Source organism: Ochotona curzoniae, unplaced genomic scaffold (assembly GCF_017591425.1).
Source record: "Ochotona curzoniae isolate NIBS_2020 unplaced genomic scaffold, NIBS_Ocur_1.0 contig_64, whole genome shotgun sequence".
NCBI lineage: Eukaryota > Metazoa > Chordata > Mammalia > Lagomorpha > Ochotonidae > Ochotona > Ochotona curzoniae.
In genome coordinates, this window is record NW_024466502.1 from 9,505,124 (window position 1) to 9,524,660 (window position 19,537).

Here is a 19,537-nt window from a genome sequence, read left to right on the forward strand (position 1 = left end):
AAACTGAAATGTTTCAAAACTTTGCATTTTAGCTTTAAAGATTATGCAAATGCTGCGTTTCATGTAGCAACACATTGCTGTTAAAACCTAATGATATTGATCCTTAAATCTTTCTAGGAAAGTAGGCCTTTGTACCCTATGAGGGCGTATACCTGAGACACCACCATGTCCCACAGGGAGGCATGGACATGTCCTCTAAAGTGGAGATGGGAGGTGCTCCTGGGAGTGAACCAGTGCACGGAAGAGCTCCCTGTTTCTTCCCTTTCTCCCTCCCTCCAACTCTGCTTGTCAAATAAGTATGAAAAAAATATATATATATATATGAGAAACTAGATAATTTCCTGGCATCTGTTTCAACCAAGGTGTGTTTTCAGATTTACTCACAAAGGCATCGAATCCCACAACATGATTAGAACAGGATCATGAAATTTTGTAACCACAGGGGACCATGAGATGTAGAGCTCAAGCCTTTCATTTTCACATGAACAAAGTGCAAACAGGTTGCAGTTTGACTTAGAGACAGGTGGCTTATCATTCTATTCCCAAGTCTTCTAGATAGCACTTAATGGCCTGGTAGTCCACACAGATCTTTAGAGCCTATCAAGGTGCAGCTTTTATTTTATTTTATTTTGTTTCATTTTATGTTTTAATGACATCTATCTGAAAGTTACAGAGAGCGGGAGAACTAGAGAAAGGAATCTTCCATTCACTGGCTCTCTACCCAGATGGCTGCAACACCACAGCCAGAACCAGGAGCCAGCAGCTGCTTGGGGGTTCCCATGTAGGTAGCAGGGGTCCTGCACCTGGCCATCTTCCTTGACCTTCCCAGGAGCGTTAGCTGAGTCTCTAACCAGTACCTATGTGGGATATTGATATCACCGGCAGTGGGTTAACTTGCTGTGCCACAGCACTAGCCCCAGCGTGCAGGTTCTGATGCAAAAGGATTGAGTCAGCACCCATTACTCTACGTTCCCAACAGTGATGCTGAGCTGCAGATCGGTAGAGCCCACTTGGACTTTCAGATGCTAAAGCTCCTTTCCGAAGTGTGACCTATATGCATTCACATGATGCCAGACCCTTCAGCCTACCATTTTTCCTTTGGGAACAAGCAACCTGTGTTGATAATAGTATACTGGCATAACACAGGTGAATTTCAGAAAGCTGTCATCTGCTTGACCAAGACCTTCCACACACAAATTCACATACAAAAAGTAAATATGATTTGTTGTACACTGTGGGGTTTATCAGTCAACCTACAACAAACTGGAAGTAATCACTAGGAAATAAAATTGATGTTAAAGAATCCTGGCCCAATCTGAATCAGTACCAATAATGTCTTAAAGACAAGTGCTTTTCTCCAACTTTGTGGGCATCTGTACAAGCTGATGCACATCAGGAGCTGTGAGAGTTTAGTGTCTTTATGACAGCTTTCTCAGGTGCATTAGCAGGAAGCTGGATCAAAAGTGGAGCAGCAGAAACTCAAAACAGCACTCTGATAAGGATGCCAGCGTTGTGAGCAGTGACTTCTGTGACTTGACTTGCTGTACCACAATGCTGGCCTCAAGTGTAGCATGTATTAGTAACTCATTGGGTTTATGACAAGTATCTCTTAGTCATAAAGAAGTAGGAAAACTGCAAAGTAGGGTACTGCGCTACAGAAAAGATTTACATTTGGCAAACAGACTTCACTCAGTGTTCTTCAAGCATCAATCACAGAGAATGCATTTAATGGAGAACTGTCCAATGAGTATGAGTCCAGCCATACTGATTACTCTGTGATGTCCATTTCCATATGCCTGATGCACAGCGAGAGCTTGTTTATGAGGGTTTGATGGTGGCTCTTTAGATGGTAAGTCTCCCCTAAAGAGGATGCTGTGTCTCATGGTGTCATTCTGTTGTCTTCAAGGTCGCTCAGAAGGTGTTAAAGAATGCTAAACAAGCTTGCCAAAGACTAGGCCAGTACAGAATGCCATTTGCTTGGGCAGCAAGGTAAGAGAATATTTTGTACCTCTCTGTAGATGAAGAGAGATGCATAGATAGGTAGAAGTGCATATTCCGGGGGGCCAGAATCAAAGATTTGAGTTGTAAAACTGAGAAATAAACTCTAAATCTGAAAAAATAATTTAATAGGACCACAGGGAAGAAAGATGCTAGTCTGAGAATTGCTATCTATAACCAGCAGGTGGATAGGAGTGCTTGCTGCAAAACTGACCTTCCAGGGATGAGCCACTCACGCTGTGAGTGGTAACAACCAAGAAGGTCTGCAGTGGCGTTTGACTGTGTATGCTGCTTCCTCAGCATTAGCTGTTTGCTGAAACTGGTTTCTATGTAAACTGAGTTAGTTCTGTTCATCTTCATTAATGTTTTCTGTGTTTTTAGATAATGAGATTTCTCTTGGCAGTAACCAGTGGAATAACAATTAGTCTATGCATCAAAGCCAGAGCTAAATGGCAGGTTTATTTTAGTCTTCTGGAAACCCATTTAAAAAATGTTGTTTTGCTATTCTAGGACATTGTTCAAGGATGCATCTGGAAACCTTGACAAAAATGCCAGATTTTCTGCCGTCTACAAGCAAGACAGCAATAAACTGTCAAATGACGACATGCTCAAGTTACTTGCAGACTTTCGAAAGTGAGTTTCAAGGTCACCTAAATACCAGAGATTGTGTGGTGGGGATGGGAAGAGAAAGAGGCAGCATCGTGTAAATTGCTCAACTCATGTCTCTGGGTATGAGGCATGGGGGTAGATCGTTTCCTCAAGTCCTAGGGCAGGAAGAAAGAGTGCAGAATCAGAATAGTCACTTGGTTCATTTGAATGATATACAGGCTATTTGAGTGGTGCTGTGCCTTGGGGAAAGAGAGCAGCCTACCTGAGGACCTTTATTGAGAGACAGGTAAGGCCTCAGCAAAGCACCTGAAGTGGAAATGGGAAGGGGCTAATTTAGGATATGCAGGGGAGAGAAGGTTGTTAGGTCTTGGCATCCTGACTTGGGTGGCAGAGAGGGGAGTGTGGAAGGAGAAAGGTGTGAGTAGACATCTGGGATAAGTAGCTCCCAGGCTTCTGACTTGCAAGATGGAGTGATTTGTGGTGCCGTCAAGTGGATGGTGGGGAAGATGATAATTCACATAGTCCTTGCTGTTTGCAGGCGTGGTTCTAAGTGCTTTCTCTACATTAATGAGCCTATCCGTTTCCTAGGACTGCAGTAGCCAAGTGCTACAAGCCATGTATTCTAAAGCAACAGAAATTCATTGTCTCTTAGTTCCCTGTAGCAAAAACTCAAAATCACCACAGTATCTGGGCCTCATTCCCTCTGAAGTTTCCAGGGAGGATCCTTCCTGGCCTTGACTGATGGCAGCATCACTCCGAGATCTACCTTGGTCTTCACGTGGCTATCTTCCTGAGTACTTTGTCCAAATGCTCTTTATATGAGAATGCCAGTCATGCCAGATCAATGTCAGCTCCACTGACCGACCCCATCCTAACTGAGCACCTCTGCAAAGAGTGTCTTCCCAAATAAGGCCACATTGATGGATGCAAGAGGTTGCAACACCAACCACTTCTTGCAGGACACAGCTCAGCCTACATCATGAGGCCACATGGGACTAAGTCAGGTGTCCACTGTCCTGCGGTTGATGGAGTGTGGTCTGAGTGCCTGGGCTGTCAGCCACTGTACTGTTTGGCTGCTCTATCTGAGCATGGAAAACTGTGCCACTGGTCTCCCTTCCTAGGGGCATGAAATCTATAGTTTTTCTGAGTAAATTCTGGGAACAAGTGCTGAGGGCATTAGAAGATAAGTTAAAACAATGTCCAAGCAATGTGAATTAATTATTTTATGCCCCAGATATCTTTTAGTCTTAACTTTGTTATTTGAAAAATAGATGTCAAAATGGAGCTCTCACTTGTTTGCCTGGACCACAAGATTGGCTGTGTTACTTTTTTAAACTTCAATTTTTTTGTCTTTTTCTTCTCTTTCATGATAGAAGAGATATAGATTTTAGGCTCAATAAGGTCTGAAAACCTGTAGATGTGTTGTTAGTAAACATCTAATCATGTCCATGTTAAGAGGCAGCCAACATGACAGAATCCTTTATCAAGATTTTAAGAAGTGGAAAGTCTGAGATGGATCAAGGAGTCTTTAAGAAAGTGATGAAGTGTCAAGGTCCTTTTCAATTAGGCATTTCTACAGTTTTTGCTGTATTGATGTCTTCCCTGTTGGGAACTTGAAGTGTCAGCCTTGGTTAGACTGTCACTAAGGTTGTACACTTCCCTGTGTCGTTAAGGTCTGCCAGTCCAGCCAAGCAGTGTACATTTTCGCTGGGTTGACTGTGAAAGAACCCATCCCAGCTCACTTAAGCAGTTAGCAGAGAGAGGTGGGTGAAGAGTGAGGTCTGCTGTGGTAGCCTTCCTGGGCTCCTGAACCACACACGGGGTGTGTCATTTAGGCACCTGGATGAGGTCAAAGGGTGTGATCAGAGTGCAGCTGGATCATCGTGAATCTGTTAGCATTTGTAGAAGGATAGTTAGGAGAATGGTGCTTCATTTTTATGTCTACATACTAGGGAATTCTTTCCTTTGTGAATGTACTATCTGTTTATGATAGAAATTTTGAGACATACAGAAGAATAAAAGGATGACAAATGACTTACTTTTAGTTTTACCTTTCATAGAGGACCATGCTGGACTTTGGGGAAAGGGGATATTTTCATTTTTTCTGTGTCTCTTTTTAAATTTATTTGAAAGTCAGAGAAGGAGAAAGAGCATGCTGTTACCCACATGATAACAAATGCCTGCAACACCCAGTGCTTGTCTACTATTAACTCTTCTCCCATTTTTGTACATTTACACTGTTTCTGACTCAAATTACAAGTACGAGAATATTTTAGAATGCTTGTTGAGATAAAATTAAAAGATAAGCATATTTTTTGCACAAAATCTTTGGAAATCCATATACAATTTTTGGTAGTATATATTTTCCATGAATTCTTTAAGATTTAACATATCCATTGCTTTTTAAGTCTTTTTTGCACCAAAGTAAGTAACTTTTAATTCTACTTCCCATGAACTTTTTTGAAGTATTCTTGTGTAAACCACAGTTAGCATTAAAAAAAAAAACCCTTATTATAGGTTGTAGTATATTATCATGCACACAAGTACTATATTCCTATACAGTAGTTATTATCATTTTAAAATATGAGTTCCAGGAAACTTTCAGCCTTCCTTGTAGGAATTTTAGCTTGGTTACATTTGGGGCCAGTTCTGTGGCATACTGAATTAAACCATTCCTGCAGCACAGAGGAATACCCACAGTGAGTATCCCTGTAAATACAGTTGGATTCCCAGATGCTCCACTTTTGATCTCGCTGCCTGCTAAATCACCTGTGAAAACAAAGGAGGATGGCTCCAGTACTTGGGCTCTTATACCCTCCTGGGAGACCTAGAAGAAGCTCCTGACTCCTGGTTTCGACCCAACCCAGCCCCTGTGGTTATAACCATTTGGGGAGTGAACTAAGGGGTGGAAGACCTTTTTTTTTATCCACCCTCATGCCCTCTTTCTCTTTTCAAATAAGTAAAATGAATCTTTAAATGAATCTTTAAAAAAAAAAAAAGACTTTGTTACACTTAAATTGCTTGCTGTATTTTCCCTCACTTGACTGTCATACAATTCATAATAATCATGATGATGCTGATTTAGGAAAATGGACATTCTGTTGCTGGGGTGGGGGGGCAGAATATATCTGTGAAACCTAATATTTTGGAGGAGGTATTTTATATATTTCCTTTTATATGAAGAAATGAGCAGGTCTAACTAGCTAGATGGAAGACAGGCATAAACTTAGTTGTACAGGATATGTAACAAAATATCAGTTATGCTTATCTCTGAACAGTGAGTCTACAGGTGATTCTTCACTTTCCACTTTATAGAGTTCTGTCACTTACATGAAGTTTAAAAAAATCAAATGTTTGCTTTTAAAAGATTTTGACATATTGGAGGTTGGAACCCTGCCTCGAAAGTTACTTTCTAGGCAGGTTCCTGGGACTTGCCCCTAGTGACAGTTCTACCATAGCCCCAGCTTACCATCCTTTCTTCCTCAGTGGATGTTGGACAGAGGGGCATCACATTGTCACTTAGGGCCTGGGCGGACAGCCCACAGCCAGGCAGGTTCTGACCTGGCCACTATGTCTCCTGCCTGTGCTTAGGCCTGATGAAACAGCACAGAGCATGCGCTCTAGGTGGCCAGGTAGAGACAGTCAGTCCCAAAATTGGGGTCTGATGTGCATAGCATCAGAAGCAGTAGCAGTGTTAGTGGAACCCTGCTTTCCTGAAAACCCTCTGGGAGCCCTGCTGTCTACGCCATCCTCTACAGCTGATGGCTAGGACCCTGAAGGAGCAATTTCCATGTTCTTTTAGACCTTAGCATTGCTACCTTGTTTGCTTTTCTTTCTTCTTTCACAGAAAATAATTTCATGTCAGGGACCTGGCAAAGCTATTGTTTCTGCTCCCGTGATTTTTTTTTCAAAATGCCAATAATGGATCAGACCGATCTCTCAAGCTGCTTCATTCTCCATGAAATAGCTGCCAAAGCTCATTAGTCACATTCTCCTTTCCCTTGCAGTCATTATCCAAGGCTGTGTTCCAAGATGGAATAAGAAAGCAGTTCTGTCAGATAGAAGGTATTGTTGACATGTGTCTTCCAAGATATTTTTTCATAAAAAGGAAGACTTGATATTTTATACTTATTCATTGTATGGTATCTTTTCTAACTTAGGGAATCATACGGTATGACAAAGTGTGTGAATGCAGAGATTGCTTTAAAATGTTAGCCTTTTTTGAAGATGCTACTATGTTAATTTAAGTTATAAAAGTGCTAAGAATTTTGCATCCACTACTTAGTGCACCTGTATTTATAGTTTCATTTTCTTGCATGCAACTTTTACATTCTTAGTCCCATTTTATTCTGATGAGGCTGAACTCAAGTCATGGGAATGGCATGGCTTTTCTGTAAATCTGTGGACCTAGATTCCACCAAGCTTGTGTGTCTGCCCCACTGTATTCCGTTTGCGCACCATCAGGCCATGCAAATCACAAGCACGGTGTGTACATTGCCCCTTCTTTGTTTCTGCTGGAGAAATTTCACTCATCCTTCAAAGCCAAATCTGTGGCACAGTGCTGTGTTAGGAAGGCTGGGATGGACTGCTGGACTTCTAGCTTAGTCTCCTTGTTGCTGTGTTGTTGTTCTTCTTCTTCCTTCTTTCTCCTTCTTCTTGTTTTGATTTGAAGACAGATGTGTATGTCTGCACATGCACACACATTCATGTTTTTCCTGCTGGCACCTCTCCAGAAGCCCTCAGCAACACTCATGGCAGAAGCCTGGAACCAGGAGCTCAGCATGATAGCCTAGCCACTAAAGTCCTCTCCTTGAACACGCCAGGATCCCCTATGGGTGCCGGTTCTAATCCCGGCAGCCTGCTTCCCATCCAGCTCCCTGCTTGTGGCCAGGTAGAGGATGACCCAAAGACTAGGAACCCTGCACCCACAGTCATGTGTGAGATCTGGAAGAGGCTCCTGACAACTGGCTTCAGATCGGCTTGCCTCCAGCCATTGTGACCCATTGGGCAGTGAATCATTGGACGAAAGATTTTCCTCTCTGTCTCTCCTCCTCTCTGTATATCTGACTTTTCGATAAAAATAAATACATCTTAAAAAAAAAACGATAGGAACCTTTCTCAATAGGAGAAAAACAAATGCCGAATATATTGGCCTCTGAGCTTTCATGTTTTTTGGCAGTGTTCAAGGAGGAAATATTAAGCAGGTGGCTCATGAAGACCCATGTGGTAACATTCTGTTTTCTAGGAATAAGTGTGTCATATTGAACAAGTCATTTAACCACACTTCTGCTGTTTTAAATTGGGTTGCTATGCTGGTGCAATTAAAAATAAAGACTAGCAAAATCTATTTTATATATTTTATGTCATGATACTGTATGAACAATCCAGAAAAGGATTCCACATGAATGTGAATTTGTTTAACCTCTGGAATAATTAGATGCTAGAAATTGTGATTCATGGGCTGGTGTCAGTGTGGAAATGAACTTGCATAAGCTTGAGAAAGGTCCATTCTTCATAATATTCTGTATGGTGCTTCTGTTTTTAGCAGTGATTCATATGAGTATATAGCGTACTGATTAAATGTGAAATAAGTCTTAAGGAGCATCTGCTTCAATAGATATTCACATCTGGACTTAGAATTTTGATCAACTAGGAGTAACCTAAATATTGGAAAATAAAATTTCACAAGGAAAAAAATTGGAATCCTACTTTACATTCCAAAAGCATAAATACAGGATAAAGAAATGTAGTGTATTAAGGATATGGAAAAAAGGATTTAAGGATATGAGGTAATCATGAATTTAATGTGGGTCGCTAGAGTGGTATGAGTATTCAAAAATGATAGCACTTGCTGTGTTAGTAGAAGAGTATACCCTAGGAAACTGGACGATGTCTCCACCCCAAGCCAGCCAGACCATACCAGGTTCTGAGTCTAATGATTCAAATAGTACATCCTTCTGGAATAAAAGTGGCATTGGAGGAAAGTGCAGAAGTGCTAAAATGGAGGACTTTTGAATGTGTGGTTGCTTCATGTAGATGACTAACAGAGAAACATAAGACCATTTGCTGAGCAGAAGCTGCAGAGAAGCAAATTTCACTATTCTGTGAGAAGGAGCATTCTGGTGTGAAAACAGCTTTGCTGAAAGTTCACCTGACCCTAGAAGGTCAGTGTATCAGATATGTGAGTGGAGATTCTGTTACTGGACCAAGTCAGACCAAATATAAACAGCAGTGTTGGTTTAATTGAACTCCTGCTGTCCTCTCAGCAGCTTGCCATACCCAAGAAAATACCATGATTTCAGGTTCTAGATATCGATGATTTGAGCTGAGACTGGAATGGATCGGAAATGCTTTACCTGGTTTACTGGTGCAGTAGCCTTCCCTTCTCTTTCACTTTTACAGTTTCAGTTACTTGTAGTGGACCACTGTTTGAAAATACTAGATAGAAAAATTCCAGAAAAAGACAATCTATGTTTTAAATAGCATGATGACATCTCAACCGTGTAGCTCTGTTCCTTGTTGTACCTGAATCATCCCTTGGCTTGGTGTGACCATGCTGTTTACACTTTGCACCCCCTTGGTCATGCAGCAGCCACTTCAGTTACCAGGTCGACTGTGATGGAACTCCAGTGCATGTGTTCAACTAGCCATTGTTTTATTTAATAATAGCACTGAAGTACAAGGGTAGTAATGGTCGCATTTTTATTACAATTATTCTTTATTGTTACCAGGCTCTTACTGTGCCTAATTTAAACATTGTAGGTATGTATGTATAGAAGAAAGTATAGTTTTACATGGTTCTGTAGTATCTGCAATTGCAGGCATCCACTGAGGGAACTTGGAACATAATCCCTATGGATAGTGGGAGTACTGTAGTCTTTCTGTACCTGTGCCATGCAACCCAGGACCACTAGGCAGGTGGCTAACCTGAGTGCTGAAAGTACAGAAGATGTACTCTATGTCTAACATATGCACTCATGTTTTTAAAAGAACACACAGTTTGGTATTGATTATATACCAAATGATAATAAGTTAGATCTATTGGGCTAAATATAATATTCTGTGGAAATGAATTTTACCTGTTTCTTTGTAATGTTTTGTTTTTCACGTGCTGCATTCTGTTTCTCTTGGAGATGCTGCTCTGGTATTCAGGTTTTAAGGTTCACCTGACCTGACAGGTGTTTGATTTTTCTCTTTTGTTTGTAGACCTGAGAAGATGGCTAAGCTACCTGTGATTTTAGGCAATCTAGACATCACCATTGATAATGTTTCCTCAGACTTTCCTAGTAAGTGCAAATTCTGTGTAAGAAACAAAGATTCTTTGGATTTTTGGTTTTTTACTTCAGCTTGGACTGTTTGGGATATTTTTTCCAGATTATGTTAACTCATCCTACATTCCCATGAAGCAGTTTGAAGCCTGTGCTAAAATTCCAATCACATTCGAAGTCGAGGAATTTGTGCCCTGCATCCCAAAACACACTCAGCCTTACACTGTCTACAACAATCACCTTTACGTTTACCCCAAGTACTTGAAATATGACAGTCAGAAGTCTTTTGCCAAGGTAACTGGACATTGAGGTTTCAATTTAGAGATCAAATTGCTGCCTTAGGATTTGGCCTGCCTTGTTCTTACATGTACGTATTCTGACTTGTTGTTGGTTTTTGTCCCCTTTATTCTTCTCTTACTATCCATATTGCCACAGGCCAGAAATATTGCCATCTGCATTGAATTCAAAGAATCAGATGAGGAAGATTCTCAACCCCTGAAGGTTTGTTTTGTTTTGATGTTCATCTGCATGTTCTAACACCTGCGTGACACTGGGCAGCTGAAGCAGTTTAGCACATCTGAATTGACACAAGTCAAAAATATACTGTAACCTGTCACCATATAGGCTGAACTTCACAGAATATTTATTGACTGATTCTTGCTTCTGAGGGACTATTTTGTTGTTTTTGTAAGGAGTTAATATTGTTATGTATATCCAATTCATCAATCACATATTGTGCACCAACCATGAAAGAAGTATTCTGTGGGTACTAAGAATTAGAGTGTGAATAGTATTGGTAATAGAAATAATGAAAGTAGATCAAGGATGATAGTTACTAAATGCTTATTGTAGAATGATAGTGGAGGAGTATATATCAGTGTGTTAAATGCTGCTCAACCACAGGCAGGCATCACTGTTGCATTTGTTTAATTTTTCTGATTCTCCAAACAGTCCTTGAGTTGGATGCAGTTATGAAGTTCATTTTTCATGTAACAAAACTGATGCATTGAACTTAAAGCCTGTGAAGGCATGCATTCATGAGACTCAGAGCAGGCACTCTGGCTGTAACTATGTGAAAATGGTTTTCCCAGAAGGGATGGAGACAGAAATACAAAAATGAATACAGTCCACAGTGAGCGGGAAAGGCAGTCCTGGCCAACAGAGGGCACAGAAATAGCTTTAGGACACGCCTGAATAATAAGCATAGAGAAATACTGAAGGCACACAGAGGAAGGAGTTGATAATTTCTTAAAGGAAAACAAAAGATCATCTTTGGTATACATAGAAGTATATGTTATTCCACGAAAGCAGTTGGATAAGCAGAAGTATGAGGTTGAGCTCAATGTACAAGGCATTGTCCAGAGCTAGGAAGTGAAGGGGTGAGCACGGGAGGAGACCAGCATAGCTGGAGGTGAGCTGGAAGGTGGCTTGCAGGACAGGAACCTGTGCAAGAACTCCATCTGTTTGGGTAAGGATATGCTGTGAGCACACTGCTCTGTTTACAGCACAGCTGAGTATAACTTCTCGCTCCACTAAGTAGACACTAGTGTTTGACTTCATGAACTTTGTTTCAGTGCATTTATGGAAGACCCGGTGGACCAGTGTTCACGAGAAGCGCCTTTGCCGCAGTTTTACACCATCAGCAAAACCCAGAATTTTATGATGAGGTGAGTGCTGTTGTAAAGGAAGAACCCAATTTGACCAATTTTATGGGACAATCTGAATTATTTGCTTGGTAAATCAAAATTTGAGGGAAGCTGCCTAATATGCAAAGATATTTGTTTACATCCTTTTTTTTTTCTGATTATGAAAGTAGCATCCAGGCCCAGTGTGATAGTCTAATGGCATGCACCAGGATCCCATATGGGTGCTGGTTTGTGTCCCGGCTGCTTCACTTCCCTTCTAGCTTCCTGCTTGTGGCCTGAGAAAGCACTCGAAGATGGCCCAAAGCCTTGGGACCCTGCACCTGCGTGAGAGACCTGGAACAAGCTCCTGGCTCCTGGCTTTGGGTCGGCTTAGCTCTGGCTGCTGCAGCCACTTAGAATGGAAGATATCTCAGTAGATCTGACTTTCCAATAAAATTTAAAAAGAAAGTAACATCCATTGCTAAGAATAAAATTTTGAGGGCTGGCATGGTGATGTGGCAGGCTAATCTTCCACCTCCACTGCTGGCACCCCATGTGGATGCTGGTGTGTGTTTTAGCTGCTCTTTGAGCCAGCTCCCTGCTTAGGGCCTGGGAATGTGTCAGAGAACAGCTCAAGCCTTTTGGTCCTACACACACATGGGAAACCAGGAGGAGGCTTCTGGCTTCTGGATCAGCTCAGCTCCAGCTGTTGAGGCCATTGGGGAGTGAGCCAGCAGATGGAAAGTTTCTTACTCTCTGTTTCTGTCTATAAATCTTTCAAATAAAAAGTTTTAAAAAGTCTTTGGAAATGTAGATAATATGGTAAAAAGTGGCATTACTACCACAATTGATATTCTGGCTTGCTTACTTTCTCTCTCATTCAGAAGTATTTGTGTATTTGACTGGATGAGTTACAGAAAGAATGGGAGACACAGAGTGGAGGGGGGATTCCATTCTAGATTGCTCCCAAAGGGCCGCAGCAGCCTAAGCCAGGCTGAAACCAGGAGCCTGCAGTTCCATCCTGGTCTCTCCTGTGGGTAGCAGGAGTCCAAGCATTCACCCCCTCTTCTGCTGCTTCAGCAGGCAGCTGGATTGGAAGTAGAAAAACTGGGATTTTAATGGCACTCCTATGCAATACTGCTGAACCTCATTGACAGCCCCTGTTTTCTTTCTGGTTTGTATTTTTGCCACTTACATGTGGTTAGGGGACATGAAAATCTTTTTACAAAAAAAATCTATTTATTTGAAAGGCAGGGTTATTTATTTGAAAGTCAGAGTTTACAGAGTGGAGGGGAGAGACAGGAAGAGAGAAATCTTCCATTTGCGGTTCATTCCCCAAATGGCTTTAGTGTCTGTAGCCAAACTGATCTGAAGTCAGGATCTTCTTGCAGTCCTCCTTCTTGGGTAGCAGGGGCCCAGGCTATCTCTGCTATTTTCCCAAGCACATTAGTGGGGATCTAGATTGGAGGTGGAGTAGCCGGAGTCAAGATGCCAGATGATATGCAGGCATCATGACACATTCACCGGATGTTCCACAACAAATCTTAACTTCTTTATTATTACGTCTGTTTACATAGAATTATTAGTTTATTAAAAGTACTATATGAATTATATCTTAGTCTTTAAAACAATTTATTTATTTGAAAGAGTAACAGAGTGGGAGAGAAAAGGAGAAAGAGAACTTCCATTCATTGGTTCACTCCCCAATTGCCCGCAACAGCCAGGCCTGGGCCAGGCAAACCCGTGAGCCTGGATCTCCCTCTGGATCTCTCAAGTGGGTTTAAGCACTTAACGTCCTCATTCACCACCTTCCCAGACACACTGGCAAGAAGCTGGTTTTGAAGCTGGGACTCAGATCAGTGCCGTGATAAGGGCTTCCCAAGCAGTGGCTTACACACCTACTCTGTAACAGTTACCCCTCAGTCTACTTTGAAATGTCCTGCACTGACTTTTTGTTTTTAATATATCATCTTGACTGTGTTGAGGTAGCATAGTATAGTGGGCACTGTCATGCATCTTTTCAGCTCTTTCTGGGCTGAAATACCGATCAGTCCTCCTTTTTTTGGTCAGTGGAGTCAAGGTCTGTTTCTTCCTTTTCCATCCCTGGTTTCTGTGAATACAAATGTCCATAACAGGAGAACAGATACATATTGTGCATTATGTGATGCGTGTCTCTTACTTTTGCAGGGACTGTTTCATGTTTTGGAGTAATAGAATGATTATTATTTTGTCTTTCCTGCAGATTAAAATAGAACTGCCCACACAACTACATGAGAAGCACCACTTACTGTTCACCTTCTTCCATGTCAGCTGCGATAACACAAGTAAAGGAAGCACCAAGAAAAAGGATGTAGTTGAAACACAAGGTTAGAAATTTTCTTTCTTTTTGATTTTTTAAAATAATTTGCCTATTGAATTCTCAAATTGTACTTTGTTGTATCGTGATGATGAAATTGCATTCTTTTATAAAGAAGTTTTTAGATGAAGTTTGTAGGTAGCATGCCTGAATTGCACATGTAAATGTTATAAAAGAAACTTTTATAATTCTAATAGGCAAGATGTGAAAGTTTATTGTATACAGTGTTTTATAGAGTCCTTATTCAGGGGCTTTCAGATTTCTCACTCTGATTTCTACTAACTGCTCTTTTCTTCCATGGGTTTTTCACTTACAGTGAGTTTTGAGTTTTGTTTTTGCTTTTGTTTTAATAGTTGGATATTCCTGGCTTCCTCTCCTGAAAGACGGAAGGGTGGTGACCAATGAGCAGCACATCCCTGTCTCAGCGAATCTTCCTTCTGGCTACCTTGGCTACCAGGAACTTGGAATGGGCAGGGTATAGGATTTTAGCATCATTTTGTCCCCAGTTCCTTCACAAAACATTAAAGGATGTTTAAAACAAAAATGACAAAAATAACACACACAAAAAGCATACAGTATGTTTATCAGTTCCAAACTTTAGATTTTAGTTTTTTGTTATAGAGTAACTTTGGGCTTTCAGTAATCAGTGCTGGTACCACATGGTCAGAATTATGTGGGCGTCTATAAGACTGGAACTATCAGTGCCTCAGCAGGATAATAGGGACATGGAGACAAGGGAAACGTGTGTCTCCACAGATGAGCCCCATTCAAATAAAGATGGATCAGGAATTGACTTCCAGTTTAATATAATTCTAGCAAGCACATCTTTCAACTGATGTGACACATTCTGTATGTTTTCTGATTTGTGACCTGATTTTTCTCTCAGCCTTTTCCAATATTCTTTTTGGCCATCTTAAATCTTATAAGCTTTAGTTTTATAACATGTTTAGATAAAGTTCTTTTTTAATGTTGTGTTTGAATAATGCCAAATGTGGGATCATATTATGGATAGTTAAAAATAGTCCAAAAGAAAGTTAAATTGTAAAAGTTGCGGTTATGGAACTTAGTTTGAAAAAAAAAAAAAAAAGGCGGGGGGCGAGGAGCTTTCAGAGTTTCAAATAGCACAAATGATCAGCCCCAAGCTTGTGCCAGGGCCCTTTGTCTGGTTCCTGCTGCCATCGCTGACAGTACCAGCGAGGGACTCGAGGCCCAGGAGCTTCAGTGACTTGGCAGCCTTTGTGGCCCACAGCAGGGATGCAGCCATTATGGATTTCTGACATTTAAGTGTAACACGGATTTTTAAACTGGGATCCCTGGATTACATTCTCTGCCTAGTCACTGGAGTTCTTGGGCTGTTGGGCCCTCATCAGTACCCTCAGGGATGGCCATGTTAGAAACCGTAATAGCTGATTTGGGATATTTTTTTCCTCTCTGTTTTTTCAGCATTATGGGCCAGAAGTTAAATGGGTAGACGGAGGCAAGCCACTGCTAAAAGTTTCCACTCATCTGGTTTCTACAGTGTATACCCAGGTATGTGCTGTTTCATTGAAATTGGCGCTGTGGCTCTGAGGTTTCACTTCTACAGAAGAAAATCCTGATACCTGTTAGGAACATACTTTGATCGGTGGGTCTTTTTGGGAGAAGGCAAAGTGCACATATGGTACTGCTGTGTGCTGTTACAAATGGCTAGTCCAAGAAGCAACATTTTTCAGCTATTTTTCACTTTAGCTGGGCAGTTTTGTATGTTGTCATTTTTGTATGACCCATTTTGTAGTCTTGAGAACTACAAATGCTGGAAGAAGTAAGTATTTGTATTCCCACAGCATCTGCACTAATAGACTTTCTTCTTTGTTCTGTCCCCAGGATCAGCATTTGCACAATTTTTTCCAGTACTGTCAGAAAACTGAATCTGGAGCCCAAGCTTTAGGAAATGAACTCGTAAAATACCTTAAGGTAACAGATCGCACCTGTGGTAGCTCCTTTTTAATGAATTGGGGATAGGTTGGGTTTTCTGTGTAGTGGTGTTATTACTTGTTCTTGCCTGTGCTACCTCACATACTTTCCTTGTGGCTTTAGATAATGATGGGAATTGAACTTGGAAGTAGCACCTCTCTCATTTTTGTTCTGGTTCTGAATGTTGTTTCTCAAGACTCAATCTCTCAAACTCATTGTTTGCTGTGCACATAAAGCCGCTGGCTCAGCTCAGGCATCTTTGAGTGCCGTGGGGTATCAAGTACAGGAATGGTTATGGAAGAAAGCTGTTTTACTCCTCAGCTAAGGAACTTTTAATTTTGGGTTTTTATTTTTTTTTTTGGTAGGAAATAATTTAGACAAGATTACAAGTGGATGAATTAAACAATGAAGTAGTGTATGCCACCATTCCCAGCTGTGTGAGGGACTAGGTAGATTCTTGAAATTCCTGAGCTCTGAGCAGGAGGTAGAGTCTGTCTGGATAATTTCTTCTACCACGTGATTGTGGGAGGCAGCATTTTATGGAGGAAGGGTACATGCAGGGGGATTCTAGACTGTGAGGACTGGGTGAGAGAGGTGGTTGGTTTAACAAGGAAAATGGGGTGTGTGTGTGTCTATACATACTTCACCATTACGGCATCTCACCGACTGCTCTTCCTGAGTCCCATGTGCCCTTTCCTGCTTCCCTCTTCCAATTGTAAGCAGCTTTGTGATGATATGGAGCTCAGCTGGGTTGTCCCCAGGTTAAGGCCAGCTGATTAGCAGCTTCAAGTCCCCTTTGCTGTGCAACATACTCTGAGGTTTCAACATTAAGACACAGATATCTAGAAGGTGGGTGTAGTTGGCACGGGCATGGCTGCCTTCTGTCCCACCACAGTTTTCTTTCTTTGAAACTGAGCAGACAGTACACTGGGCTGATTCACCTTATAAAAGGTAACATGAACCCTGCCATTTCATGTATGCAGAGTCTCCATGCCATGGAAGGCCATGTGATGATTGCCTTCTTGCCCACCATCCTGAACCAGCTCTTCCGCGTCCTCACCAGGGCCACCCAGGAGGAAGTTGCAGTCAATGTGACGCGGTAAGGGAGGTAGACGAATGGATGGTCTTTTCCAGTCTGTTCTCATCTGGAACACAGCCATGCCTATCTGGGGTGCTAGTTGTGCTGAACATTATCCTTACAAAATGTCTTCAATCCCACATGTAGGGACCCCATTAATTCCTCATCTCCTTGTTTCCTGAATGCCCATAGCATTGTCATTGTTCTACTGCTGTGATAATAATGAAGTGTTTCCATTTCCGCATTACTATTCATTGCTTTATTCATTTCCGTGGTGTGTAGGGTCATTATTCATGTGGTCGCCCAGTGCCATGAGGAAGGATTGGAAAGCCACTTGAGATCCTATGTTAAGGTATGTAAAGCAAACTGTTCTGATCATTCCCATCCGTGGCTCTCCAATTTTCCTTCTGAGTACTTACTTTTTTCCAGTTGTGGATTACCTGGGATACTTTACACATAAGTACTTCTGCATTTTATTCTGTTCCTTGTAGCCGGTGCTTGCTTCTACCTAAGCAAAGGGAAGTACAAAGAAGGGCGGCCACTCCTTAATTTGTGTAATTTCATCCCTTCAATTACATTGTTTGAGTAGGTTTTCAAAATAATGTGACTCACATGATATGGAAGTTTAAGGAAGAATTTTCAATTGCTCTTATTAGACCTCTGATGGAGTTAATCGTCTTTACTTTTCTTCTGAAATTCTCAGCAAAACTGCTTCTCTCAAGATAAGAAGGCTAATAACTCTATGGCATATTCTAATTAGATAGCTGTGTGGACTAGCAGAAGTCATTAGGATCAGTATCAATGAGTCTTTTATTCCTGCACAACATGCAGTATGTGTGATGATGATTTCTATTCTGAAGTAACAGCAATGGTTACTGGTCTGTTCAGTCTCAAACACCTTCATGAGTTGCAGTTACATGATCATTTCAAAAATAAGGTTTGGATTCTTTTGGACATATTGGAATTCATGGTACAAATGAAGTTATGAACCCATGGTCACTGATTGGATTATGTGCCTATTTTGATGGGCTCTTGGAGAACATCCTGGGCCCTCTCTTCCCATGACATGACAATCACCCTTCCAGTCTTTATTTCTGTGTCTCTCTCCCACTCATGAAATTGTATATCGGTCCCTGATCTCTGCCCTTTGGAGCATATGAAGCTTTTGGTCTCGTTGGAGAGCCAGTACATTAAAGTCTTCTTTTCCCCTTTCTTGAAAGTATGCTTATAAGGCTGAGCCATATGTTGCTTCTGAATATAAGACAGTGCATGAAGAACTAACCAAATCCATGACCACCATTCTCAAGCCCTCGGCGGATTTCCTCACCAGCAACAAACTACTTAAGGTATGTCAGGAGCCAGTGTGGCTCTTTGTTATTGAAACAGATTAATGAAAACTCAGAGCCTCATCAATTCACCCTTTTGTGTGCCTTTAGAGTGTGTTACAACACTCTTAAAATGGCTAATAGCATTGCTTCTCCAGTAAAAACTTTGCACATTAGGAAATAGAAAAATATTAGGAAACAGAAATTACAAAACCATGTTGTATTCAGAGTTACATTGGCTTTTTAATATTTTGAAGTCATTCTGGCTTTTTTTCAAAGTCTTTATTTATTTGAAAGAGTGACAAAGAAAATGAGCTCTTTTCATGCACTGATTCACTTCCCAAATGGCTGTAATGGCCAGAGCTGGACCATTCAGGACCTAGGAGCTTCCTATGGGTCTTCCACATGGGTGCGCCATCTTCTGCTGCTTTCGCAAGTGCATTAACAGGAAGCTGGATTGGAAGTGGAGCAGCCAAGACTCAAACCAGCACCCACACTGGATGCCAGTGCTTCAGGCAGTGGCTTTGTCTACTATGCCAAGGCACCAGCTCCTAAGTCACTATTCAAGTTGGTGGAAGACACTAGTTCACTGATAATTAAGGCAGTGTCACCAAGTAAGAGATCAGGAAAGAGCAAAGCCTACACAGACACTAGCGTTGCCCCTCATTGGACTGTGCCATGCTGAATATGCACATTCAGTTTCCCTATAGCAATGTTTGTTGTCAGATATGTGCTAGCAGAAGCCATTTACCACTCACCTCTTGAGTCTGATGATGATTTGCCTTGAGATTCAGCTACATTTTAGAACCAAGCCTGCTTTAAGTCAGTAATGCAGCTAGCTTATAGGAATTCATGTATAACCTCCTGGTTTGTTGCTTTTCTTACTAGGGTCTTTTCTTTTTTTCTTCCTTTTAGTATTCATGGTTTTTCTTTGATGTGCTGATAAAATCCATGGCTCAGCATTTGATAGAGAACTGCAAAGTTAAGGTATGGTACGGCATGCACTTGGAACTTGTGTTTTCCAAGGAGAACATCTCTCAATGCTTTGTGACATTTGTAAATGATTTCTGGGTGCGGATTACAGGGCTGTGATAACTGCTTTACAAGTAGCAAATCATTTTAGCTTCTTAACAACAGTGTGAGTAATATTTCTACGGATGAGGAAATTGAGGCTAGAGAGCTTCAGTTGTTTGTCTGGAGTTGAGGCCACTATTCTGACTCCAAAGCTTACACTCCTGGACCACTAGGCTATTGAATTCACACATACAAACAGAGTATCTTTTCCTTTGACTAGTTTGGAAGTAAAGTGGAAATATTTAAGCAAA

General features: G+C 41.3%; 1 protein-coding gene across 14 annotated transcripts in view; it reads left to right on the forward strand.

Moving 5' to 3' along the window:
* Positions 1-19,537, forward strand: part of DOCK9 (dedicator of cytokinesis 9) — a 279,755-nt gene that overhangs the window by 180,078 nt on the left and 80,140 nt on the right. For all 14 annotated transcript variants that reach the window (XM_040991194.1, XM_040991186.1, XM_040991184.1 and 11 more), the window contains exons 14-27: positions 1,907-1,989; positions 2,509-2,631; positions 9,814-9,893; positions 9,982-10,169; positions 10,311-10,376; positions 11,450-11,542; positions 13,743-13,866; positions 14,210-14,331; positions 15,300-15,386; positions 15,720-15,809; positions 16,793-16,908; positions 17,170-17,239; positions 18,108-18,233; positions 19,128-19,199. In XM_040991194.1, coding sequence (XP_040847128.1) covers positions 1,907-1,989; positions 2,509-2,631; positions 9,814-9,893; positions 9,982-10,169; positions 10,311-10,376; positions 11,450-11,542; positions 13,743-13,866; positions 14,210-14,331; positions 15,300-15,386; positions 15,720-15,809; positions 16,793-16,908; positions 17,170-17,239; positions 18,108-18,233; positions 19,128-19,199 — 1,440 coding nt within the window. The remainder of the gene's footprint in view (positions 1-1,906; positions 1,990-2,508; positions 2,632-9,813; positions 9,894-9,981; positions 10,170-10,310; positions 10,377-11,449; positions 11,543-13,742; positions 13,867-14,209; positions 14,332-15,299; positions 15,387-15,719; positions 15,810-16,792; positions 16,909-17,169; positions 17,240-18,107; positions 18,234-19,127; positions 19,200-19,537) is intronic.